The following is a 27,525-nucleotide window of genomic DNA, read 5'->3' on the forward strand; positions in this document are numbered from 1 at the left end:
TCCAGATTTTCTATTTAAAAACTCATATTTTATAGTCAGAGTAAGTTCTAGAAAGTAGTTGAGGTTAAGATAACTGCCTCTAAGGTTTTATTATTACAATATCTAAAATGTAAGAAATGTTGTTTTATATCTGTCCAGGCAGCCTTGCTAGAGGACTGAATTAGACTCTGTCATATCCAGGCTTTTGCTTTGTTCTTTGCTAGAACAGAATGGCTCCTCTGTTCCCAGAGCTCTCGAAGGGGCGGTGAGAAGAAGCACTGCTGGACTCTCCTCTGTTTTGAACAGGTTGTTGGGGTGCCGGTGGGTTCTACCTTACCTTCAGCAGTGAAGCAGGCTGTGGCAATCAGTGGTGGCCAGATCCTTGTAGCCAAGGCCAGCTCTTCTGTCGCCAAAGCAGTTGGTCCAAAGCAAGTTGTGACCCAAGGAGTTGCCAAAGCCATTGTGAGTGGAGGTGGAGGAACCATTGTTGCTCAGCCAGTACAGGCCTTGACCAAGGCTCAGGTCACTGCTGCTGGCCCTCCGAAGAGTGGATCCCAGGGCTCAGGTAACTGATGCTAATTGGGTCCCTTTTTGCAGCTTTACTATCCAAAATTTTCATTGCTAGTGATTTTACTTGGTATTTGATTCTGACTGGGAAAGCCAGTCAGGTTGATGCTGTAAGAAGTGTTTAAAAATGTTCTTTTTAATGAAATATTTTATATAAAGGTTTGTAAGTAGTTTGCTTTAAGTTTTATTATATCTATTATTTTATATTTCTATGATAATAAGCATTATATACATGGAAGAAGAATAAAAATAGAGGATATTTCTTGATACCTCTTTCAGGTCTAAAGAATAGTTTTCATCTGTCTTCATCCCCACATTGGTTTCAGTCTTAAAATCTTGGTCTGACTATATGCCAGCAACATTTTGAGATACCCAACTTAAAAGATTCTCTATCAAATAGAAGTTTGAACACCTTAAACACGTTATCCTTTGATATGTTATTTCTGTGAGGGCATGAAAAAATACATACAACATTAGATGTTCATTTATTTTTAAGGTCTTGATGAAACCAAAGAATTGTGTAGTGAATTGGAAGAGTGGAAGGTAATGGATATCCAAAATAGAGATTTCAGAGGTGGTGCACTGCTGATGATGGCAGAATTCAAGTTGTGGCACTAAAAATAAGTACTTGAGCTGAGAATAGTGGCACGTGTCTATAATGCCAGCTACTCAGGGGCTGAGGTAGGAGGATTGCAGGTTCAAGGTCAGCTTGGGCAAGTTAGCAAGATCCTTTCTCACAATAAAAAGGACTGGGAATGTAGATCAGTGGTAGATCACTTGCCTAGAATGGGCAGGGCCCTGGATTCAATCCCCAACAAGCTGTAGGACAGGGAGTGCATGAGATAGATGGAATGAAATGATCTTTGGAGTTTAGAAGACGAAGTAGCTTAGAAGCCAGAGAATAAATAAGTCATCCACAGTGTTCACTGAGAATGATAATCCTTAGAGAGAGCATTAGTAGTCAAATGTGGGGAGTGACTGGGAGTTTGGTAAATGATAGCAACAGGGGACCAGTTAAGATAGCCAGCAGTGAGCCTCAAAGAAACTGGGGATTTTTCAGGAATGAGGGGTGTTAATGGTCTGAAAGCCAAACTAGAGAGTACAAAGGCTTCCCTCCAGGGCCTGGTTAAGGTAAGATGACTAGCCCCCAGTTAAACAGGCTGACAGGTTTAATTACCACAAAAAGGTTGAGGTTTCACATTAGTCTAAAGATCACAGCAGGAATTCTAGGGAAGGTTGAGGTTTCACATTAGTCTAAAGATCACAGCAGGAATTCTAGGGCCCCTTGGTAAAAGAACTAGGAAGGAAGGGAGGGAAGAGGGATGGCTCAGATCAGGAACTGCCATGCCACTCCAGCTGAGGCTGGGTGACTGGAGGGGTTTGCACTTCTGGTACTGACTGAGATACAGGTGATGTACATTGCAGTTGAGTTCTGTTAATGATGGAAAGTTTTAGAGTTGTAGCATCTGGGGGCAGCTTCCAGGGTTCCTCCCTCCCAGAGCTTTAGACACAAGGGTCATGAGGATCAGGACTACTCCAGCAGGCTGGTGGAGGCTGATCCCTTCTCTGCAGCTGACCCATGTGTTTCCATACACTTCATTTCATGGAGACTTTATTGATTTAAAGTAACTGCAGAAAATTTTATATCAATCCCCTTTCAGATTCATGTTTAGAGGTCTTAAAACCGATGTGCATAGATAAGTAAAATTTAAGGGGTAAGTGAAAGCTCTTTGACTTAGACCGGACTTTTAAAAAGGATAATTATGGTTTCATAATGTGCCAGTCTTGACTGACTGGCATTTCTTAATTCTCAGAAAGTAAGGGAGACTCGAAGTCTTGTATTAAACTAGTAGATTCATCTCTTACTAGAAACTGACTAAAGGAACATTAAACAAATGGAGGAAAATGTATATTCATCCATAGATAGGGTGATTATTCATTAATTATGTAAACCACAGTATTTTTGATAGTTAATAGTCACTATTAATAATTACAGTGAGAGGGCTGGGGCTGTAGCTCAGTGATAGAGTAATTGCCTCACACATGTGAGGCCCTGGGTTCAATACCAGTGCTAATAAAAATAATTACAATGAGCATAGGTGTAAACTAGAACTGTTCTAGGCAAAACCAGGACATATGATCAGCCTGTTTATATATAATATAAATTAGTTTGGGTAGGTGCTTCTGGTGTCTAAATTATTTTTTAATTAGCAAGATATGTAAGAATATCCACCCAAAACATCTAGGAAACAAACTTAAGTTTGTTGTTTGTTAATGTTTTTAAATTAAGTATTTTATTACTCTGTATTTTGATTTTAGAATATGGCTGATAGAAATAATAATAATAATAATAATAAACAACTAATAATCTGTTCCACCTTTTTCCCCCTTTACCATTTTAGTGATGGCAACATTGCAGCTACCAGCCACTAATTTGGCCAATCTGGCAAATTTGCCTCCAGGCACTAAACTCTACCTTACCACAAACAGCAAGAACCCTTCAGGAAAAGGAAAACTGCTGCTGATCCCTCAAGGAGCCATCTTGCGAGCTACCAACAATGCTAGTCAGTATTATTAAATCATTTGGTCCCTGGATCTCTGGGTATGTTCTTCACGTTCAGCTGAGGAACAGTTCTAACCTGTTCCAAGGAAGCATTTTTATAATTCTGTTTGGTGGTGTAATGGTAGCTTTTGCCCAAATAGATTTAAAATATACATGTAATTTAACTAGAAGCAGTTTAAATAATCACATAGTCTTAGGAGGTGACACTGTTATTTTGGGCTTCGCTATTCAGAGTTTGGGATGAGGAACAGATCACACTAGAGAGGGGTGTGACTTGAGGTTGTGTTGGGAGGAAGCTGTCGAACTGATCAGTAATGGAAAATTCCTCCTGGATTGGTATCTGAAAATCATCTTGTGATTCCTGGGAAAGGTCTGTCTGCTTTTCATTTTAAAGGGGGTGGAACAGGACCGGAATTAAATGTTTGTGTTCACCATTACTTAGACGTACTTGTATTTGCTAGTTTAGAGATGGGAAGAGAAATCAAACTCACCCTAAGTGTGCATGTATTAAAACCCCAAGGAAATTAGGTAATTATAAAAAATTTTAGAGAAAACCAGTTTGGGTCATGTTGAAAAGGAAAGGGTAAAAGGAATGATTTTCCTCTCAATCAGAGGTAGAAATGATACATCAGTTAAACTCATTAGAAATTAACCACCCAGCCAGACATGGTGGCATACCCCTGTGATCTCAGCGACTTGGGAGGCAGAGGCAGGAGGATTGTGAGTTCCAGGCCAATCTGGGCAACTTAGAACCTGTCTCAAAATAAAAAATTAAAAAGGCTGGGAATGTAGAAGAGTGTCCCTGGGTTCAATACCTAGTACTGCAAAAAAGAAAAGGAAGGATAGAAGGAAGGACAGACCGACCGAAGGAAAGAAGGAAATGAACCCCCTTCGCCAAGTGCAGTGTGTAGCTTATTCTCTATAATGAGTCATTGCTACTCTTACCCTGGTGTTTTTCCTCATACCTAAACAGGGGAGTGTCAGAAAGTTAGCTATGTAAGAAAGGGACAATATAAGTCTCAGAAATCTACCCAGAGTGCTACTTGTTCCAGTTATAGTTGTCACTAGAATTAAGGTGGGAAAGGAAGCTGATTTCTACTATTTATTGAGTAAATATTTAAATATTTATAATCCAGGTAGCTTGTAGACATCTCACAAAGTGGAAGTAAAAAGAATTCGCAGGCTTCAAAGTAGGATTTGAAAAGCAAAATAGAATGGGGCCCTGGAGTCATTATGAATGGGAGGATTTGATTAAAACACTTGGATCTCCCACAACTAGGTCAAAATACTTGTCAAAGATAAATTCTTCATTATACTTAGGGCTGAAATATAGTCAACCGTCATTCACTTGAAAGTTCATGTACACCAAGCACTGTGGTACACGCCTGTAATCTCAGCTACTTGGGAGACTTAGGCAGGAGGATTGCTCAGCAATTTAAAGGGAACTCCTGTCAAAAATAAAAGCAATTAAAAAGGGCTGGAAATGTAGCTCAGTGGTAGAGTGCTCCTGGATTCAGTCCCCAGTACTGCAAAAACAAAGCTTGGAATTAGAGATGTTTCAGATTTCAGAATTTTTTTCAGATATTGCAGCATTTGCAAAGACTTTACCAAATGGGTATCCTTAATCTGAAAATCTGAAATCTGAAGTCACCTTCAAAATCCCTAACTCTTTGAGTGTCATGGTGCTCAAAACATTTGGATATCAAAATTTCTGATTACAGACACTCAGCCTACGTAGTTTTTAGTTTTACCTTCAAATTCTAGAAAGTTCTTCCATTCTTGTCACAGAATAGACATTGCAGAGGAAAGAAGATAGAAAGCAGGAGGAATGGTGCTGCAGGGAAAGCATCGCTCTGGACTTACCTACTTTTTTCTGTTAAACCATTGCTTGACTCTTTATGATGTTGCTGTCTCTCATGGCATTTGTAGACCTCCAGTCAGGTTCAGCTGCTGCTGGTGGTAGCAGCGCAGGAGGAGGTGGAGGTGGAAGCAGCAGTGGCAGTGCTGGAGGCAGTGGCAGTGGAGGAACAGGAGGATCCCAGGGCACCACTGGCTCTGGAGGGATCTCCCAGCATCTGACTTACACATCCTACATCCTCAAGCAAACTCCCCAGGTCTGTTACTTGTGCCTCACATTTTAAATTATTAGCTTTCTGATAACTGCCTTTGATTAAGTTGATTTACCTTTACTGCTTTGGGACCAGTAATACTAACATTTTAGCTATGTTATAAATCTATATTTTGGGGGGCTTTTTTTTTTTCCATACATGTTTATAGGGTAAAAATGTCTGTCTCATTCTACTGTCCTTCCCATCTCCACTGCCCCCGCCCTTCACTCCCCTCTGCATAATCCAGAGTTCCTTCATTCTTCCCTATCCACCCCCTACTATGGATCAGTATCCACTTATCAGAGAAAACTTTCCACCTTTGGTTTTTTTGTATTGGCTTTTGCTTAGCATGATATTCTCTAGTTTTATCTATTTACCTGCAAATGCCATAATTTCATTCTTCTTTAAGGCTGAGGAGTATTCCATTGTGTGTATGTATCCCATTTTCTTGATCCATTCATCTGCTGAAGGGCATCTAGGTTGGTTCCATAGTTTAGTCATTGTGAATTGAGCTTCTGTAGGCATTGATGTGGCTGTGTCACTGTAGTATACTGATTTTAAGTCATTTGGGTATAAACTGAAGAGTGGGATAGCAGGGTAAAATGGTGGTTCCATTCTAAGTTTTCTTAGGAATCTCCATACTTCTTTCCAGAAAAGTTGCACCAATTTTCAGTCCCACCAACAATGTATAAGTGTACCTTTTTCCCCACATCCTCTCCAACACTTAGAATTGCCATTCTGACTGGAGTGAGATGAAATCTCAGAGTAGTTTTGATTTGCATTTCTTTAATTGCAAGAGATGATTAACATTTTTTCATATGTTTGTTGATCTGTTGTATTTCTTCTGTGAAGTGTCTGTTCAGTTCCTTAGCCTATTTATTGATTGGGGTATTTGTTTTTTTGGTGTATACTTTTTTGAGTTCTTTTTATATCCTGGAGATTAGTGCTCTGAGGTGTGTGTGGTAAAGATTTTCTTCCAATCTGTAGGCTCTCTCTTCATATTATTGATTGTTTCCTTTGCTGAGAAGCTTTTTAGTTTGAATCTTTGGGGGGCTTTTTTTTTTTTTTTTTTTTTGAGAGATGAGGAAATAGATTCAGAAAGACTTAAGTAATTTATACAAGACCTTTCTGCTAAGCTAATGGTAGCCTTTGGATTTAAATCCAGATCTTTCTGCATGGAAGAAAGATTACCCTTATGTTTTTTGTCTCCCAAATCCATGCAGTAATAAACAGTATTAACATACAATTGAAATTTTGCTCTTAGTAGGGTGCAGCCAGAGAGAGTATCAGGTTGGGGTATTTCAAGTTGGGTCGGATTCAGTTAGAAACAGATTTCCACCTTCTTTACCCTAGTCTTGGAAAATTTCCTTCATTTTCCTCTAAAGAACATAATAGTATTTTGGTTCTAGACATTCCTGTTGATATGGATAGAGAGTTATCAATGTGAACTTAAGTTTCCAACAACCTGCTGTGTAACTGCTGTACAAAGTTTGAGAAGTGAAGATAACTACTGGTAGTTATACTTAGAACTGACTTATTCTTTTCAGTTGTTTTGACTGAGTCAAAGGATGAAGGGGAGAGCATGGGGTACCTTGGGTCCTTGTGATTTTAAGAATCAGAGCTATCCATTTGAATTTAACAAATTCCTGGTTAATTCTTTCCCTCACCCACAACTTAGGGCACATTTTTAGTTGGCCAGCCATCACCCCAGACATCTGGAAAACAACTGACTACTGGGTCAGTGGTCCAAGGAACACTGGGAGTCAGCACATCTTCTGCACAGGGACAGCAGACCTTAAAAGTCATCTCTGGACAGAAAACCACTTTGTTTACACAGGTAAGCTTGCACCCCCACACACTCTTAATACATGGTGATTATGGTATATAATTACATATTTATAGATTCTCTGTTTACACAGACCCTAAGAAGTTAAGGTTAAATGATAAAATGAATAATGAAATAGTATAGAAAATTTAAAAAATCAGTTTTGAGGATTAGGAAAATATAGCTACAATGAGAAAATAAGACCCAAGAGGTATTCAGATATACAAACAGTAAGATCCTGTCTTATTAATAAAATGAGATGTAAATTTGACAGAAAATGTAAAATGAGAAACTCGGTGAATTATAAAATCACTGCTTGTGAAAAGAAAAAGAAAACATATTTCCTTAAAAGAACCAAAGAGTCTTTGATACTTCATTGTATCACTTCTCTGGAGAGATTTCATGAAGGATTTAGAATAGTATACTAGGTGATTTCAGCCACAATATAATATAGTAAGTAAACACTCTTGTGTGTTTAGGGCATATTTCTCCAGCATTGTTTAGTATAAACCCAGTAACAACAGAATTTTGACTGGGTAAGGAATATCATAATCATCTGTAGGAGGATCCTGTAACTAGATCTCCAGAATTTGCCAAATGGAAGAAACAGACAAAGGTACAGAATATAGATAGTAAACACCAGTCATCCCCAAACAGCTCATTTTCTATGACTGTATATTTCCACATTTCTCAGAACATGGAATAAATTTACTAGATTGTTGTCAAGTGGACACTTGCTTCGTTTCTTTGTTGAGCATGATTATAAGGCTTTTCTTTAGTTTGTCAATTATGTTGATTTGTTTTTATTTTCTTTTTTAATTTAAACCAACCTGTATTCCTGGGATAAACCTCACTTGGTTTTTATATATATTTTAAAATTTGTTTATTCATTTTGATTCATTGTATACAAATGCGGTATAACTGTTGTTTCTCTGGTTGTACATGAATGGTTTTTATATATTTTGATAACGTTGTATTCAATTAGATTAAATTTGTTTATAATTATTTTTCAAAGGATATTGGTCAGTAGTTTTCTTTGTGAAGTCTGTCTGGTTTGGTTAACTGATGCTTCAATTTATTTAATAGACATAGGTCTGTTCAGGTTATTTCTTCTTGTTTCTTCTGTAACTTTTTGTTTTTCATAATTGCTTCTACACCATTGAGTTCCTTAGCTAACTTTTGAGCAGTCAATATAATATACTTATGTTTTCTACCATTTTTTTGTGAATTTAGTGCTGGGAAGAGGATTATAGTTTGTTTCAGTCCACCATTCTCAACCTGGAACAGAAAAATAGTTTTAGTTATCAAAATTAAGATCCACAATGAGTCGGGTGTGGTGATACGCGCCTATAATCCCAGTGACTCCTGAGACTGACGAGGAGTATTGCAAGTTTGAGGTCAACCTCAACAACTTAGCAAGGCCCTCAGCAACTTAGTGTAACCCTGTCTCAAATAAAAAATAAAATAAAAAAGGACTGAGGATGTAGCTCAGTGATAAAGTGCCCCTGGATTAAATCTCCAGTGCCAAAAAAAAATCCACAATGAAGATACAATGGTATGATTATTTATGCATTGAACTATGTAGCAGCAGAATACATAGGGTACAAAAAACAGTAACCATTGAAGAGAACTTAATAAAAAGGGTTTTTGTGGTTTTTTTGCATGTTTTTGAGAATTCAACTGATTGGATAAATCCTGCTCTAAAGAGTTTGAGTTGGTTAAATCAGGTTAAACAAATCTGTCTCCTCAAACATCTGTCTACTTTTCTTTATAGTGAAAACAAACTGTTTTTAAGATTTTTTTTTTTTTGGGGTGCTAGGGATCGAACCCAGGGCCTTGTGCTTACAAGGCAAGCACTCTACCAACTGAGCTATCTCCCCAGCCCAACAAACTGTTTTTTAAAATATACTTTATATTATCAGTATCTATGGACTTAGTCCCATCTAGTTGTACCCACTGATCAATCTTTTCCATCCCTCTGTTCCCCAACTACTCTCCCCAGCTTCCAGTACCAGTCTACTCTTAGCTTCTTTCTGTGAAATCAGCTTTTTTGTAATTCATTAATTTAATGGACTTAAAAATTTGGAAGAAAGTGGGTTTTTTTTTTCCTCCTTCAAGTTAATAGCTTAGAAAATTAAAAACAAAACACTAAAGCTGGTGACATTGACATTGAACTAGGCCTAAAGACAAATAACTGAACATTTTAACACATTTTCTTTCTTTCTTAGTTTGTGCTTCAGAAGGTAATTAACTAATAGTATACTTGCTTATTTCTTTTGTAAATTCTGATATTTGTATGCTTGATTTTCTTTTTGTAGTTTCACCTATTGTTAATTTCTTTAATAAAGTGGATGATAATAGTAATTCAGATTTTTGGCAAAAATATTTTACCTGAATTCCTTGGGTGTTATTTACTTGGAGTGTAATGACTCCTTCAGTAAAAATACATTAAGGATTAGTTTACTATTAATACTATTTACTCTCAGGGATGGGGATGTATCTCCATGGTAGAGTGTTTCCCTAGTATGTGTGAGGTCCTAGGTTCAATCCCCAGAACTGCAAAACAAGAAACAAACCATTTGTCTTCTTATTTCACTGTACTCTGATTAAAAAACAAAACAAAACTGGTAAGAACAAATAAAATAGTCTTAATTGATGATCAGAATACTTCTAATAAAATTCAAAATCTGGTTCTAACAAAAGCAAGACAAATACTTCCTTAACGATAATATTGTACAAATGTTAACTCTCGTCAAAGTATAAATTTAACTCAATACCAGTCAGAATCCTGACTGGATTTTCTTTTTGAAAACTCAAATTTGTCTAGAAAATTTGAATAGATTTAAAAAGTTTTAGAAAAGAGGACAAATATATGAACAGTTTGTAAAATAAGAAATAAAAGTGACTGATGCACATATGATAAATGTTAAGTATTTATTGTCATAAAAAGGAAATTGAGATTACTTTTATCAGATAGGCAAAATGAAAAGTTTGATAATACAGTTGTGTTTTATTGAGTATATTAGCAAATCATAAAGATTACTAGTTGGTACAGCCTTCTATAGAGGAGTTTTACCTGAATCAAAAGCCTGGAAAAGTGCTTATCTCATTTCCCTGAAAGGAAATTTTAAAGACTACTCACCTTGTCCTTTCTCTTCATAATAATGAAAACTTGGAACTAGTAAGATATCTAAGAACATGATGTTAAATGTAATGTTGTAGATAGATGCAGTAGGTTATCATTGAATCAGTAAAAATGTAGATATACTTATTAAAAAAATTTTGTTAATAATGTATGACTTTTTTTTATTGTAAACAAATGGGATACATGTTGTTTCTCTGTACATGGAGTAAAGACGTACCATTTGTGTAATCATAAATTTACATAGGGCAAAAAAAAAAGAAATATTAAAAAAGAGTTTGAGTTGGAATAACATTGTATTAGTGTATTAGTTTGTTATCTGTTGCTGTATCAGAATATCCAAAGCTGAGTAATTTTTAAAGAAAAGAGGTTTATTTAGCTCACACATTTGGAGACTGAAAGGTCATGACCAGGGGGCCGGAGTTGTGGCTTTGTGGTAGAGCTCTTGCCTGGCATGTGTGAGGCACTGGGTTCAATTTCAGCATCACATATAAATAAAAAATAAAGGTCCATTGACACTTAAAAAAAAAAAAAGAAAAAGTCCATAACCCACTGGTCCCATCTCTTTGCCTCTGGTGAGAGTCCCCTTGGCTGCATCATCATCATAACATGGTGGGTAGCATGATTCTGGGAGCACATGGAAGAAGAAGAGGTCACATGGCAAGACATGGAGCCAGAGGGATTCAGAGGTCAATCTTGCTCTTTGGTAACAACTTGTGAGAGTTAGCCCACTCCATGAAACCAGCATTAATTCCTGACCTAATCACCTCCCAATAATGCCTACCATGTAAAGGTTCTACCCCCTCTCATGTTGCTATGTTGGGGACCAAGCTTTCTACACATGAACCTTTGGGGGACAAACTCAAAGCATACCCATACCATAGCACACTATTGGTAGGCTTAATTATGTATCTTTCTAACAGAATATACATTTTGTTTTTATACTTCTGGAATGTTAATAAATTGATTATATAGTTGGTCACCAAAAAAAAAAAAAAAAAAAAAAAAAAAAAATCTTAGCATATCCCAAAAGTAGCATTCATTGTACCTAATTTTCTTGATTAATTAAAATAAAATTCAATTACAATAATTAGGAGCTCTTCGAAATTAAAATAAATTCTTGGATCAAAAAGAAATAAAAAGTAATTTATAGATTACATAGATCTTAATACAAATAAAAGTTTTACTAGTTTTCCCTAGAGAAAACAGAACCATGGGATATCTATATGGATATATAAGTGGAGATTTATTATCAAAATTGACTCATGATTGTGAAGACCAAGTCCCAAATATGTCAGGTCTACAGTCTGGAGAACCAGGAAAGCTAGTGGTATAATTCATTCTGAGACTAGAGGCCTGAGAGCTGGTCGAAGTGGGGGCATGGGCATGCTGATAAAAGTCCCTGAGTGCAAAGGCCCAAGAACCAGGAGCTCTGATGTATAAGGGCATGAGATGGATGCCCAGCTCAAAAGGGTGAGAATGAGAATTTGCCTTTCATCTACCTTTTTGTCGTTTGGGCACTCGAGATTGAATGATGCGCAACCATATTGGCAAGTGCACATCTCTGTTCTGAAAATACCCAGCAGTAATGGTTTACCTGCTGTCTGGGCATCCCTTCGCCCACTCAGGTTGACATAAAAGTAACCATCACAACAGTACTTTACATTAAAATCTATGGAAGCAACTCAGATCTATTGAAAGCAACCCAGTTTTCACGTACAAGAAAATTCAAACCTTTTTTCCTTTTTTCTATTGTGTGTGTGTGTGTGTGTGTGTTAGTGTGTGCGTACATGCATACATGCACACGTTTGCTTGAGAGAGAGAGAGAGAGAGAGAGAGAGAGATGCTGGGGATCAAGCCCAAGACCTTTTATAGGCTAGGAAAGCACTCTACCACTGAGCTGCACCCCAGCCCAAATTCAGATTTTTTACCACACCATGTACAACCACAAGAATGGGATCCTAATTAGAATAAGTTATACTCCATGTATGTATGATATGTCAAAATATACTATCATGTGTATCTAACGAAATAAGAAATAAAAATAAATAGAAATAGAAAAACAAAGTTACAAATTCTTTTTTAGTTTTAGCTCTCATCCTTTAAATATAATCATGTAAAATAATGCACAGATTATAAGTGTACTACGCAATGAGGTTTTTAATACATTCATATATATATATATATATATATATATATATATATATATATATATATATAGGCAATCACTGTGCCAATCAAGGTATAGAGTATTTCTGTCACTCTTAAAACATTTTTTTAATCACTTTTCTATTTCACTCATCAAAGTATAGTTTTCATGTGTTCTTGAATTTAATATCAATGGAATTATATAGTGTATGCTCTTTTAGATCTAGCATCTATTGCTCAACAAATTTTTTGAGATTTATCTATGTATCAGTAGTTTATATTTTTAATCCTTGAATATATTTTGTTCCATAACTCATGACAGACATGGATTATTTCCAGTTTTTTAAAATTTTTTTTAGATGTTGATAGACCTTTATTTTATTCATTCATTTATATGTGGTGCTGGGAATGGAACCCAGTGCCTCACACATGCCAGGCAAGTGCTGTGCCACTGGGCCACAGTATCCAACTTCCAGTTTTTGACTTACAAGTTAAACTGCTATAAACATTCTTATACAGGTCTTTTCATGCAGAAGAATGACTCAAAGAGCATAGTGTATGTTTATAAGTGGTTGTACCATTTGATTCTTCTATAAGTAACATTGGAATTGCTCCACATCCTCACAAACACAGAGGATTTTAGCATTTTTGTGACTGCGAAGTGATATGTTATTGTGATTTTAATTTGCATGGCTAGTACTTCTGGATTCTAGTCAGAATTTCTCCGATTACTAACTGTTTGACCCTGCCAAAGTCACTGAGCTTAATCTCCTCTAAGGCAGAACCTAAAATTGGCCCTATCAAGATAATAACAGTTTATGAATGACATAAGATCATGTAAGTTTTTTCTGCCATTCTGGCAAATAGTAAGCTCTCAGAAACTGAAAAAAATGGCATCTACTTTTTAGTGGCATAAACTTGGGGCACTAAGTAATCATTTAGATCGGGGCCAGCAAACTACACCCGGGGCTTTCTGGTTTTGTAAGGAACATTTTATTGAAACATGGTCACAGCTATTTCATCCTGTTGTAGAATTGAGGAATGGCAACAGAGATTCTATGGTCTGCAAAGCCATAAAATGATTGTTTACTCCCTTTACAAAAAAAAGTTTACTGAGCCTTGACTTAGACCACTGAGGAGACAATATTTACTGGGTGGTTCTCCAGCACTAAAATGCTACGCCAGTGTAGAGCCTAGAGCCCCACGAATTTACCCATTTGAATCTGTCCCTGTCTGGGTTTGAGTTTCATGGTAACTCGTAAATTAATTCATTTACTTGTTCTGTATTAGTGGTATGGGAGCTTTTATAGGTCAAAGGTCATAAAGTTTAGACTTCTTACATGCATAAAAGCCTCATATAATCTCTATTAGCAAGACTTCCTTGGCTGTACTCTCAACATGTAGATAAACAGCACATTGTGTCTCTTAGTGTAACTTTATTACTTTTACCTCTTTGTTTCTGCAGGCAGCTGCTGGGGGACAGGCATCTCTAATGAAAATATCTGATAGTACCTTGAAGTCTGTGCCAGCCACTTCACAACTCTCAAAGCCTGGAACCACAATGCTGAGAGTAGCAGGAGGAGTTATCACAACTGCTACGTCCCCTGCTGTGACCCTCTCAGCAAATGGTCCTGCACAACAGGTGAGTTAGCATGGCAGTAGGAAATCGGGAAACATGAAAGTAGGAGGAACATAAGGAAGATACCTAGCAGGCTCAGCATTGTGCCTTTTTAAAAATCGGAATTTTTTAAAAATTTCTTTAAAATTAGAACTTTATAGTTATACATAGTAATTGGGTTCAGCCCAGTAAAACTACATGTGCATGGAAATCAATTTCAGTCATATTGTTATTTTTTTAAAAAATTGAGTTATGACTCACATACCATAAAATTTCCCCTTTTGTATAGTGTAGAGTTTATTGATTTTATTATATTTGCTGGGTTATACTTATCATCATCTAGTCCCAGAACATTAATTGCCCCAAAAAGAAACTGAATACCCATTAGCAGTCCCTCCCCAGGCCTTATCCTATCTCTAAGCAATCACTAACCTCCCTTTCTATATGGATTTGCCTATTTTGGACATTTCATATGAATGTAGCCATACAACATGTGACCTGTGTCTGACTTCTTTTGCTTAGCATGCTGTTTTCAAGGTTCATCATGTTGTAGCATGTATCAATACTCCATTCTATTTTGTGGCTAAATAATTCTCAGTTTTAGGAACATACCTTGTTTTTGTACATTAATCAGTTGACAGACATCTGACTTGTTTTCCACTTTTTAATGATTATGAGTAATACTACTGTGAACATTTATGTACCAGTTTTTGCATAAATAAATACTTCTCTAGTCTGTATGTCTAGGAATGGATTGCTGGCTCATGTGATAGCTAATGTTTTTGTTGTTATTTTTTGGGGTACTGGGGATTAAACTCAGGCACTCAACCACTGAGCCACATTCCCCAGCCCTATTTTATATTTTATTTAGAGACATGATCTCACTTAGTTGCTTCGTACCTCACTTTTGCTGAGGCTGGCTTTGAACTCAGATCCTCCTGCCTTAGCCTCCTGAGCCACTGGGATTATAGGCATGCACCACCACGCCCCACTATGTTTAACATTTTGAGGAACTCACAAACTGTTTCCCAAGCAGTTGTACCATTTTATATTCCCTCTAGCAATGTATGAGGGTTCTAATTTTCCACATCCTTTTTGGTACTTGTTATCCTTTTTTTAAAAAAAAAATTATCATCATCTTCGTGGATATGAAGTAGTATCTCATTGTGGTTTTGACTTTAAATTCTTTGATAGGTAGTGATATTAAGTATATTTTTATGTATTTATTTGTCTTTGGAGAAATATCAGATCATTTGCCCACCCATTTCTTAGTTGGGTTGTTGTTTTATTATTGAATTGTTGAAATATTTTATATATTCTAGATTCAGGTCTCTTACCATATTTGCAAAAAATTGCTCCCACTCTGAACTGACTTTTCACTTTCTTGATGATAGCCTTTGAAACACAAGTTTTTAATTTTGATGAAATCTGAATTGCCTGTTTTTCTTTTCTTACTTGTTCTTCTGGTGTCACATCTTAATAAACCATTGCCTAATCCAAGGTCACAACATTCAAGCCTGCTTTTCTTCTGTTTTATATTTAAGTTTGATTAATTTTGAGGTGATATGCATCATATGAGTTGGAGACCAAATTGCATTGTTTCGTATGTAAATATCCAGTTGGCCCAGCAACATTTGTTGAAAAGACTGTTTCTCCTGTGAATGGTCTTGGGACTCCAAAGGATGTCTGGGATCTGACTGCTTTTCCAGCCTGAGGCCTACAGCTGCTGCCTCTCCTCTTGTGCCTGCTCACTAGTGCCCGCACTCTGCTTTTGCAGCTCCTCAGCATACCATGTTCTTTTTTTGACTCTACCTGCTCTCGGCCAAGAAACGTTCCTTCATCTCTTCCTCTGACTTGAATCTTGAAGTGTCCTTTAAAGTCCATGTATCTCACCTGAAGCATTTTCCAGGATCTTCCCTTTTGCATCCCTAGTCGGAAGCAGTGACTTCCCTCTTAGTTGTGTGCTGTGTACCTGTGCCTTCTGTGGCACTAATCACTCTTGGTGACCACTCTTCTTGATGGCTTTTATCTCTGAGCTCTAATATTTGATACTCTTCCTGCCATGTAGTAAGATGTCTCTTGAATGAAGTGACAGATTTTTAAACTTTCTAGTGAGTTTTTCATAAAGCCCATTTCAATTCATTTTTACATTCTGAGAATATTTCCTTCTACTTTTCTGGTGTTGAAACAGGCTTTTTATACAGTGATATAGTAGATAGTGAATTTTTTTAAAATGTGGTAACACTGTGACACACTAATTTTTCTGATCTATGAAATCTAAAAGCATAGGAACCATTGAGTTAAGAAGCCATACTTTTTTTTTTTAATGGCATGACATTTAATAAACATTAACTACTACTAGTTCATTTTGTTGAGTGTGCTGTATATGGCAGTCACTGCTCCAAGTAAGTCACACTGCTTTCTTCTTAATTTCTTCATTTCTGGCCCTGTGGGTAAGCAGTCTGAAGGAGCGGTCCCTGGCTCATCCTCTACTCTTGGTTCTGTAATGAAAACTTCTGGGCAGCCGCAAGTGTGTGTGAGCCAGGCCGCCGTGGGAACCTGCAAGGCTGCAGCTCCCACTGTCGTCAGTGCCACCTCCCTGGTGTCCACACCAAACCCCATCTCAGGGAAAGCCACAGTATCAGGTCAGTTGTATCACAATATTATTTCTCTCAGTTTTTCTCTTTGGACTAGAATATTTTTGAAGGTCTTAACATTTTGTATAATAAATTACTAAAAAAATGCAGAAATACTTTACAAATAGCTGCTTTTTAGGTAAATTATTCTTTTAAAAATGTATGTATGAAATTTTAAGTCCAAGACTTTAAATTTATCATTTAAAAATTATTATTCAGTTTACAGATTGAACTTCTTTTTTTATTTTTTATTTATTTATTTTTTTGGTGCTATGGGATTTACACCCAGGGATACTCTATCACTGAGCCACATCATCAGCCCTGATTACTTTTTATTTTGAAATAGGGTCTCACTCAGTTGTTAAGGCTGGCCTCAAACTTGCCATCCTCCTGCCAATCTCAAGTAGCTGGGATTGTAGGTGTATGCCACCACAACTAGCTGAATAATCATTTTTAAATGATATAATAAAACCTTAGCCACCTGAAACTCTGTTGGGTATTTTAGTTATCTTCATAATGTAATTTCTGGAGAGCTAAGAGTTTGCTCTCCTTAAAGAACCCATTTCTTTTTTTATTAATTATCAATTTTGAATGGAATTCATTATAAAACAGCATACATTTATTTCCTCTTATATACAAAGTATATTATTTATATGTAAGCTTCATTAACTCCAACTTATAATTTTTGACATTAGTTATTACATTGGGTAATGTTAGGGTGATAATGCTTGAGATCTGCTAAAATGTATGATACCTTCGTATGATACCTTCGTGCCCACACTAAATGACTCCAGAAAAATGTATGTATCTTTTACTTCTTTGAGTTTTGTAAGACACAGATTTTTATTTTCTTTTTCTGTTTCTTTTTTTTTTTTTTTTTTTTTTCTGTGCCAGTGATTGAACCCAGAAATGCTTAGCCACTGAGCCACATCCCCAGCCCTTTTTTTATTTTGAGACCGGGCCTCATTAGGTTGCTGAGGCTATCTTTGAATTTGCCATCCTCTTGCCTCAGCTTCCCGAGTTTCTGGGATTACAGGTGCGCGCCACTGTGTCCTGTTTAGGGCACAAATCTTAAGGCAAGATTGCTTTGAAGTGACTCCCATGTGGCAGCCCCATATTAAACTAATATGAGTCTCAGGACAATGGGAATGGTAAGGTCCTTTTTTCATACAATAATCAACAAGCTGTGCTATTTATTATTAGTACCAGGGTAAATGAGCTAAATCCTCAACTGGAAATGGGGGTTTGTCAGTAAATTAAGGAAGTCAAAAGCCAGTCAACACAAATTGATAACACATAATGATGTTATTCAGTGCTTTGGTTTCTTAAATGAACTAGTAATACCTAGCTTATAAATTGGGGAAGATTAAATGAGTTAATGTATAAATGTATAGAACACTCTGGTTTGTAGTCACCCTTATGAATAACACTGCCATCATCATCGCTGTCCACATTTTTGTTACTAGTCTGTAAACCCTTAGTTGCAGTTCTAAAATCCAAAGAGGTGTGAAAACTAAAGGTTTTGTTTATCATAATTAACTTTAGGGCAAAATTTCACTTCTGTTGACAGCCTATGCATACTGCTTAATGTGAATATTTATGTATTTCACCACAGAAATATTAATGTATTTGATGACATTGTGCTATCCCAGATGCTGGGGGCTGATATAATATGCAGCTTTGCTTCTCAAACTTGAAAGATCAGCTTGGTTTTTGTTCTCCTACAATCTGGCACAAATAGATATATCTGTAACATACAATAAAAGTCATGGCAATGTCACATTGTTATAAAAGCATCTAAACTCTTAATTTCTATATTATCTTGTTGCAGATTGATAACCAGCTTACCAACTAGCACTGGTCTACAGAAAAACTGAGAACTGAGTATTACTGAGAGACACACACACATAAATAAATACACACACCTTGATACTCTTAGATAAGAGGTTGTGAATGTTATCATCCTTATCATCAGTACATTCTACATGTGGCTCCAAACCACATATATACAGTCTTACTCCGTTATGAATAGGAAAAAAAGATGACTGATTTTATTTTTCCATAATTCCCTCCTTCCAGTTAAAATTGGCCAATTTCTAGCATAGGGGGTACTTGTTCTCTCTTAAGAACATTTATTTGAGACTTTGTGCTAGGCACTAGGGTACAAGTTGTAGAAATACTGGGGATAATTACTGTAACTATTTAATGCCATCCTTTGTCTCATTTTTCTGATCCTGTTTTTAGCATGCAGTAAATGAAGTCTCCCTGCTTTAAGGTCTACTTTCCTGAGATGTTGCTGATAAACTCTCTATAGAACATTTTCAAAAAGGACCAAACTGTTTCCTATACATGCCAGCAATTTTTAATTAAACCTTTTGTGTGTACTGTGAACTTTTTATCTTATTTGTTTATTTTTGTGTGGTGCTGAGGATCAAACCCAGCAAGTGCTCTACCACTGAACCACAACCCCAACCCTACTGTGAACTTTTTAAACAAGGTCGCCCTTGGACCTGGAGCAGAACAGGCAAGGGAGAGAGTAATGAAGTCATGAAGAGTAGTGCATAGGGCCCTGTAGGTCACTGTAAGGACTTTGACTTTGACTTTAGGGGTGCGGGGTACATGGAAGAGTTGAAGCAAAGGAGCAATGATCTGCTTTAACTTTGAAATGGACCACTGATACAGCATCAAGAGTAATTAAGGGGGTGCAAGGTGGAAGCAGGGACTAGACCAAGAGTGGGCACTAAGAAAATTTAATGATGTTATTCAGGAACTCAAGCCAGAGTAAGAGGAGTTCCAGAAGAAAAGTAGTGGGAAGGAATTGACCCATAAGTGAAGTAAGAACTTTCCCCCCTTAATTGAAGGGCACAAACTTCCAGGTTCTAAAGGTATAGTATCCAGCACAGTGAACAAGAGATGGCCCACACCCAGCCACAGTTTGAGAAATCACAATACCCAGGATAGAGGCTGGGGTTGTGGCTCAGTGGTGGAGCGCTTGCCTAGCATGTATGAGGCACTGGGTTTGATTCTCAGCATCACATGTAAATAAATAAAATGAAGGTCCATCAACAACCAAAAAAATAAAAAAAAGAATACCCAGGATAAAGAAAACACCTTAAAAGGAAGAAAAAGAAATTTTAGAAATCGCATTACATTTTCATTAAGCTCCATAGTAGTGCTAGAAGCTACATACTGCTTTTCAAAATTCTAGGGAAAATTGCTTTCTTTCTAGAATTCTCTAGTCAGCAAGATCATTTTTGAGTGAAGGTACAATTATTTTCTGACAAAGTTTCTAATGTATTTCATATATACAGTCCAAAGACATTACTTAAATACATGGTTTATCACAATGAAGATATATAAACCAAAAAAGAGGAAGGAAAATAGAAGCTCCAGTATAGAAGAAAGATAAAGCATAACTGTGCAGAGACATTCCCTGGCCAAGAGCCGTGTGGCAGTCCTAGAAAGCAGCAGGCCAAAGTGGAGCAGATCAGAACTCCTAGAAGGGCTTCTCTTCTGAAAAGTGGAACTGTAGATTGTGGAGGAGGTTTGACATATGCCGAGTTTTATTAAGAGGTAACTTAAGGAACTCTAGGAGGAGATGGGAAGACTTGGGAAAGGGTTGGAAGAAAACTAAATTTTCAAATGATAAGAGAGGAAATTATTAACTCCAGAAAATAAAATGGAATTATGATATCAGGGTGTACTCATCTGGATCATCAAAGAATAGTATTGGAGTATAGAGAAGAGTGAGTGAAATTCCTCAAGGCCAACCTCAATAGTCAGGTGGTCACAAAAAAAAATCAATGAATCAGGGCCTTCACCATACACATTCTTTTAAAATTGCTGAGGTAGGTATGAAAAGAAAGAACCAGAAGGGTTAAAAGTGGATGCTACTGGAACTAGTTGAGAATTAGTGGGTGGAATAAGGGGTGACAGTTTTTATTTATAAGACTTTTTGTCCTTTTTTGTTTTTTGGTTTTTGTTTTTTTTTGGGTAACTTTTCAATTGCCCACCATATAATTTTTGATAAAAATAAGAATTTCAGAAGTATGAAAACACCAGATCATTATTGTACTCCCCAAGGGCATGTCTCAATAAGTACTTGGCTGATTTGATATTCCTCTTTCCAAAGGAAGATTTTTCTGTTCACTGAAGGCCTGTTCTAGAAAGTATTTAAAAGGATTCCTTTCGGCTGGGTGTGGTGGCATACACCTGTAATCCCAGCAACTCAGGAGGCTGAGGCAGGGGAGTTGCAGGTTGGAAGCCAGCCTCAGCAATTTAGCAAGACTGTTAGCAACCTCCTGAGACCCTGTTTCAGAATTTAAAAAGCAAGTGGGCAGGGTTGGGGATGTGGCTCAGTGGTTAAGTGCTCCTGGGTTCAGTCTGTGGTACAAAAAAAAAAAAAGTTTTATTTTAAAGCAATTCCTTTCTTTGGTTCACACCAGCTGCTGTCCTTCTGGGCCGTAACATAATAGCCTCCAGTGCTGTTTTTAGTGGATATTGTCATGTGTTTGTCTCTGGTATGCTCTCTCACTAAAACCTCTTTGTTATTCCCACCCCTTCTGAACACCTCAAGCAATTTGGTAATGTAAAATATGACCATGGGAATTTCCTTTATGATAAATAAGAAAGGATGACCCTCTCCAAAATGATAGAGAATGTTTGATGTTTGAAAAATAGAGGCTGCACAAAGATAGGAAATATAAATTAAGATATGCAGAGATTAAAGTTTAGATGTAAAGGGTGCCTTGTCCTTTTACTGAATAAATTGGAGGGGGATGTAAAAAAAAAAAAAGTATACCTGGGTGTGGTGGTGCACTCTTTAATCCCAACCACTTGGGAGACTGAGGTAGGAGGATTGCAAATTCAAAGCCAACCTCAGCAACTTGGCAAGGCCCTAAGTAACTCATCAAGACTCTGACTCAAAAATAGAAAGGGTTTGGGGTATGGCTCAGTGATTAAGTGCCCCCCCCCCCCCGTTACCCCCCCCCCCAAAAAAAAAGCATAGGTGTGAAGGGACCATGGGAAGAAGATGCAGATACATAAGGACCAGACTAAAATAGTTCCCAAATGATTTGAAGCTAATTTTGGAGACATTCTTTAACCAGGATAAGTTGTAGGGGTTTTTTTGTTTTTTAATATTTTTTAGTTGGAATCAGACATAATACCTTTATTTATTTATTTATTTTTATGTGTACTGAGGATGGAACCTAATGCCTCATCTTGCTAGGCAAGTGCCCTACCACTGAACTATAACCCCAGCCCCCAAGATAAGTTTTTAAATAGGAGAATGACAGTTTTCTACATCAAAATACAAAATTTTATATTCATTGTGCACATATCATGTTTATATACAAAGCAAATAAATGGTCATAGAAAACAAACATGGAAAGGAAATATCTTAGCTCTACAATAGGACTTTGGGTGACCTCCTTTCTGTTAGTCCTTCATTTGCAAAATTTTCTGTATTACTCTGTGATTGGGCAGGGACACTTTAAAAATAAATCATTATTGTCACATCAGTGTTTCATTGTGAAATCTGCAGCATCCTTTGCTGGCTGCTTCTAGTCCTTTATTTCCTGAAAGGTGAATGTCCTGGAAACTTCCCTTGGGGGAAAATGTGAGTGGCAGAAAGGGCGAGGAACTTAAAGGAAGCATCTAATCTTGAGCTTGGCCTTATATTCCAACTTATTTTAGGATTGTTAAAGATTCACTCCAGTCAGTCCAATCCCCAGCAGGCTGTCCTGACGATTCCCAGCCAGCTCAAACCGCTCAGCGTAAACACCTCTGGAGGTGTGCAGACTATACTGATGCCGGTGAATAAAGGTATGTCCTCACCCCTGGTTTTATCACACGCGTCCACCTTGGGGAAAGTCCATATTCTATTAGTTGCTGATGGCTGACTGGTGCCTGTTGGTTATTGAGTCACACCCTGGCCTAAGGGCACCAACTCTGGGGCTGAAAGTAAAACCCAAACGATCCATTGGCTTCTAAATAGCTGCCCATTTCTTTTTTTTTTTTTTTTTTTTTTTTTTTTTTGGTGCTGGGGAATCGAACCCAGGGCCTTGTGCTTACAAGGCAAGCACTCTACCAACTGAGCTATCTCCCCAGCCCCCTGCCCATTTCTGAAGTTGAGTCAAGGGGGAACATTTTAAGCATTTGTGAGAATTTGTGTTGACTGGCTTTTGATTTCCTTAATTTACTGACAAACCCCCATTTCCAGTTGAGGATTTAGCTCATTTACCCTGGTACTAATAATAAACAGCACAGCTTGTTGATCATTATATGAAAAAAGGACCTTACCATTCCCATTGTCCTGAGACTCATATTAGTTTAATATGGGGCTGCCACATGGAAGTTAGATCATTCTCATTAAAAATAATTTCTGTCTCTGTGATATCCCTTCCTTTTGCCCTTTAGTGGTTCAGTCATTTTCTACCAGCAAATCACCTACCATTCTGCCTATAGCTGCCCCAACTCCAGCTGTCCCCAGCTCTGCTCCAGCAGCAGTGGCAAAAGGTATGTAGGATCTCATGGTGTTTTTGTCCTGAAGTTTTATGCATGACATTACTGCAGTCTGAGTTCTTTGAATTTTCAGCATCTGTGGATCAGTTACTTGGCAAGTAATTACTGACTTCTTACGTAGTAGACTTGACATTGAGTGACTACAGAGATATAAAGCATCATTATACCCTCCAAGAATTTATAATCAGGCTGAAGAGAGTTGTAGTAAACAGCAAGGCCTGATAAAAAAATTAAAGATAAGTGGTCTGGAAAATGATTGCTAAAATATTGTAGTCTAGTATGTCTACTCAGGGTTGTTGGGCTGTGGAGGGGACAAGACTTGGTGTGGGGCATGGATTATAAATTGAACTTCAAAGAGTGGAACTTTTTACCTGTGGAGAAAGCAAGGGGTTTGCAGATTAAGGAGACAGTGGAGACAGGGACTCCCAGGATTTGTTTGGGGAAATAGACCAATAAGAGATTCATTTGGGGAGTTAATTATAGTAAAGGAGGGACCAGACTTTGGTGATCTGATAGGGGTACATTCCTGATGACAAGAATAAAGCAGCAGCCAGGCACCGTTGTGTACACCTGTAATCCCAGCTACTTGGAAGACTGACACAAAAGGATGGAGACTTTGAGGCCAGCCTGGGCAACTTAGTGAGACCTTGTCTCAGAAGAAAAAATAAAAAGGACTGGGGGGGTAGCTCATTGTTAAAGAGTCCCTGGGTTCAATCCCCAATGTCACAAGAACAACAAAAAGTAATAAAATGAACTTGAGCAACACATTTGCCAACTATAATGTGTCCAGTAATGACAGCGACATGTGTTCAGAGCCTGCAGGTTCTAGCTGCTCTGTGGCCATTGAAAGCTATTACTCCAGTACTTCAGCATAGCTGTTGCCCAGCATATACCCATTTTGCAGATGAGGAAGCAAGTTGTAGATGTTGAGTATGTATTTCCTGAGTCTAGAAAGCAGTGAAGTTGGAATATGAAGTAACATCTGTATACGACCATGCTGGACTGCTTTTTGGGCATGCCAGGATCTCATGAGAATCTCAGGAAGAAATGTATTTGTGATTTACTAAGTACTCATCGAAAACAGGGTTTGGCTGCTGAGATCCACTGCCTATTTTTGTAAGTAGAATTTTATTGGCATATAACCATGCCCATTCATCTATACTTTATCTTACAGCTGCAGAGTTTAGTTCCTACAAAGATGTGTATGACCCACAATGCTTAATATGGTTTTTTATTAGCCCTATGTAGGGAAACATTTGCCAACTCCGGGTCAAAGGGTAGCTCAGGAAAGAATTGGTGTCATCAGTCTGGACCATTACTTCTCAATAGGAGGTGTATGTCATAGGCCTTCCTCACACAGATTCTGATTGTTTAATTTCGGCCTGACCAGAGCATGTCTGTTTTGATTTTAATTGAAATAAATTGTACAGTGAAATACGAAAGTATTAAGTATACCATGTGATGAGTTGATAAATACTCATGTAACCAACACTCCATTCAAGACACAGAATGTTCCATGACCTCAGCCCCTTCCAGTAGTTCCCAACCCCTATAGACCACTCTTACTCTGATTGTTGCCATAGATTGTTTCTGTGTTTTTGAACTTTATAGAAATGGAAACACATGCATTCTTTTGTGTCTAGTTTCATTGACTCAGTGTAATGTTTCTGAGATTCATCCATGTTCCTGACTAGTATTTGACCTTGGAGGAATGTGCTATAATGTATCTCCTCTCCTGTTGAGGGATATTAGAGTTGTTTCCAGTTTGTGGCTCTTATGTATAAATCTTTGAGAACATGTTTTCATTTCTGGAGTAGAAAAGTTTTCCCAGCCTGAAAATGCTACAATTATGTAATTTCTCTAATTGTTTGAATGCCACTTTAAAGCACATGTACTTGAACCTGTAGAACTGGAGCATCTGCACTTTTTCTGAGGACTCCTTGATTTTTAATTTTTTTAATTGTCAATGGACCTGTATTTTATTTATTTATATGCAATACTGAGAATCAAACCCAGTGTTTCACACACGCTCAGCAGTGTTCTACCACTGAGCTACAACCCCAGCCCGATGCCTTGCTTCAAATCTTGGAATCACTAGTAGCTGGGGAATATGCATTGCCAGCAATGGAATCAGCAAGGTCTCTCAAAACAAGTCAGTATGCATAGAAATAAGAAAATCTTTATAATAGCACCAAAATATCAGATATTAGTTGTTATTAAAACAAGGAAAGATGGAACATCCTACCAAAACAGTAGTAGATTGTAAATAGTCTCCTAAACTTTTCTGAGAGAATTTTTAAAACTTAAGTAAGTAGAAGAATGTATAGTAATTCATTGAAAGACTTAATATATTATCAGTTCTTCATTAAAAACAACAACAACAACAACAACAACGACGTGGATTCACTATAGTCCCAATCATGATTCCTGTAGTTGTGGTAGTGGTGTGTGTGTGTGCATTGAAATTGACTAGCCAAGTCTGGAATGGATATGAAAATGCATGGACCTAAAACAGCCTAGACAGGCTTGAAGAACAACAAAAAATAAATAAACAAAAAACAAAAAAACAAAAAACCAAGACGACTATATATATATATATACATGTATATATATACACACACACATATGTGTACACACATATATATATACTATAAAGCTTTAGCATTTGAAATAGTCAAGTATTGGCTCAAGAATAGAAAGATTAAGGACTGGGGAGATAGCTCAGTTGGTAGAGTGCTTGCCTTGCAAGCACAAGACCCTGGGTTCAATCCCCAGCACTGCAAAAAAAAAAAAAAAAAAGAATAGAAAGATTAGCAGAACAGAAAGAGAACCCAGAAATAAACCCATATATATGGTAACCTGATTTGTGGCAAATTTGAGTAGGGAAAAGATAGTCTTTTTAATAAACAGCACTGAGTTAAGTGAATCTATCCATTTGAGAAAACAAGGACCCTGCGCTTTTACCCTACAATGTAAACAAAAATAACTTGAGTTGGATCATAGACTTAAGTGTGAAAAGTAAAAAGTAAATAAATAAACTTCTAGAAGAAACTATGAGAATATCTTTCTGGCTTTTTAAACAGGACATAAGAAAACTAAACATTAAAAAAATGATAAATTGGGCTGGAGTTGTGGCTCAGTGGTAGAGCACTTGCCTGTGTGAGGCCCTGCGTTCAATACTCAGCACCACATATAAATAAATAAAAATAAAAAAGATCAATTGACAACTAAAGAATTTTTTTTTTTTAAAGTAGAATTTTTTTTTTAAATGGTAAATTGGACTTTAACACTGGGAACCTCCCTTCGTCAGAGGACAGTAAAAGTGTGAAAAGTCAAGCCATAGACTCCAAGATACATACAGTATACATGTGTCTAACAAAGGAGTCATATCCAGAATATATATAGCTCTCTAAAATATCAATGTAGAAAAGACTGAAACTAATTTTTTTTAAAGATCAAAAAAAAAGTGGATAGTCACTTCACAGAGAGGACATCTAAGTAGTTATAAGAATATGAAAAAGTATTCACCCTCAGTAGTCATCAAGGAAATGCAGATAAAACCACGGTAATAGATCAGAATCCCCCAAATAAAAGGACTCACAATACCAGGTGTTGGCAAGGATATAAAGTAGCTGGAACTTGGATACATTGCTGGTGGGACTATACATTGAAACAATTTGCTTTAAAAACCAGTTTGGCAGTTTGTAATAAAGTTAAATATCCATCCCATGTTCCAGCACATCCACTTCTAGGAAATGAATGCATATGTCGACCAAAAGGCATGCAAGAATGTTCATGTACTGCTGCTCATAATGGCTAAATGGTGCTGACACAAAAGAGCATGCAGAATATGATTCCAGAATTACAAAAGTTAAAATGGGCAGAAGGTAGACTTTTTTGTCTGTGAAGAACTGCCAGAAGCATAAGGGAGGCTGCCAAAGGCAGGAAAGCTACATCTTTATTTGAATGATGGGTACCCAGGTGTATGTATACATAGGTGAAATATATGATTTTTTTTTTTTTTTTTGTGGTACTGGGGATCGAACTCAGGGCCTTGTGCTTGTGAGGCAAGCACTCTACCAGCTGAGCTATCTCCCCAGCCCGAAATATATGATTTTTAAAATCAAATTAGACAGTAGAAGGAAAGGAAGGCACATGCGCCTGAGCCATTGCTGTCTTCCAGCCGTAGATTTAGTGCAAGTTGGGTATCCCGTATCCAAACTGCTTGGGGCTAGAAGTGTTTCAGATTTCAGATTTTAGAATACAGTGTTTACATAATGAAATAAGAAATACCTAGGGACTAAAGTCTAAACATGAGTTGATTTATGTTTCATATATATCTTATGTACATAGCCTGAGGGTAATTTTTTAGTTTTTTGTTTTGGATATCAATAATGGAACCCAGGAGTGCTTA

The 27,525-nt window shown here is 37.2% G+C and overlaps 1 protein-coding gene across 7 annotated transcripts in view; it reads left to right on the top strand.

Moving 5' to 3' along the window:
• The window catches only part of Yeats2 (YEATS domain containing 2), a 116,816-nt gene that overhangs the window by 57,429 nt on the left and 31,862 nt on the right, over nt 1-27,525 (top strand). For 6 of the 7 annotated variants that reach the window (XM_047564328.1, XM_047564326.1, XM_047564327.1 and 3 more), the window contains exons 16-23: nt 286-544; nt 2,949-3,110; nt 5,039-5,223; nt 6,896-7,054; nt 13,798-13,974; nt 16,409-16,595; nt 22,284-22,412; nt 23,007-23,105. In XM_047564328.1, the coding sequence (XP_047420284.1) occupies nt 286-544; nt 2,949-3,110; nt 5,039-5,223; nt 6,896-7,054; nt 13,798-13,974; nt 16,409-16,595; nt 22,284-22,412; nt 23,007-23,105 (1,357 nt within the window). The remainder of the gene's footprint in view (nt 1-285; nt 545-2,948; nt 3,111-5,038; nt 5,224-6,895; nt 7,055-13,797; nt 13,975-16,408; nt 16,596-22,283; nt 22,413-23,006; nt 23,106-27,525) is intronic. The other variant, XM_047564329.1, reaches the window with a different exon arrangement.

Source organism: Sciurus carolinensis, chromosome 9 (assembly GCF_902686445.1).
Source record: "Sciurus carolinensis chromosome 9, mSciCar1.2, whole genome shotgun sequence".
Taxonomy (NCBI): Eukaryota; Metazoa; Chordata; class Mammalia; order Rodentia; family Sciuridae; genus Sciurus; species Sciurus carolinensis.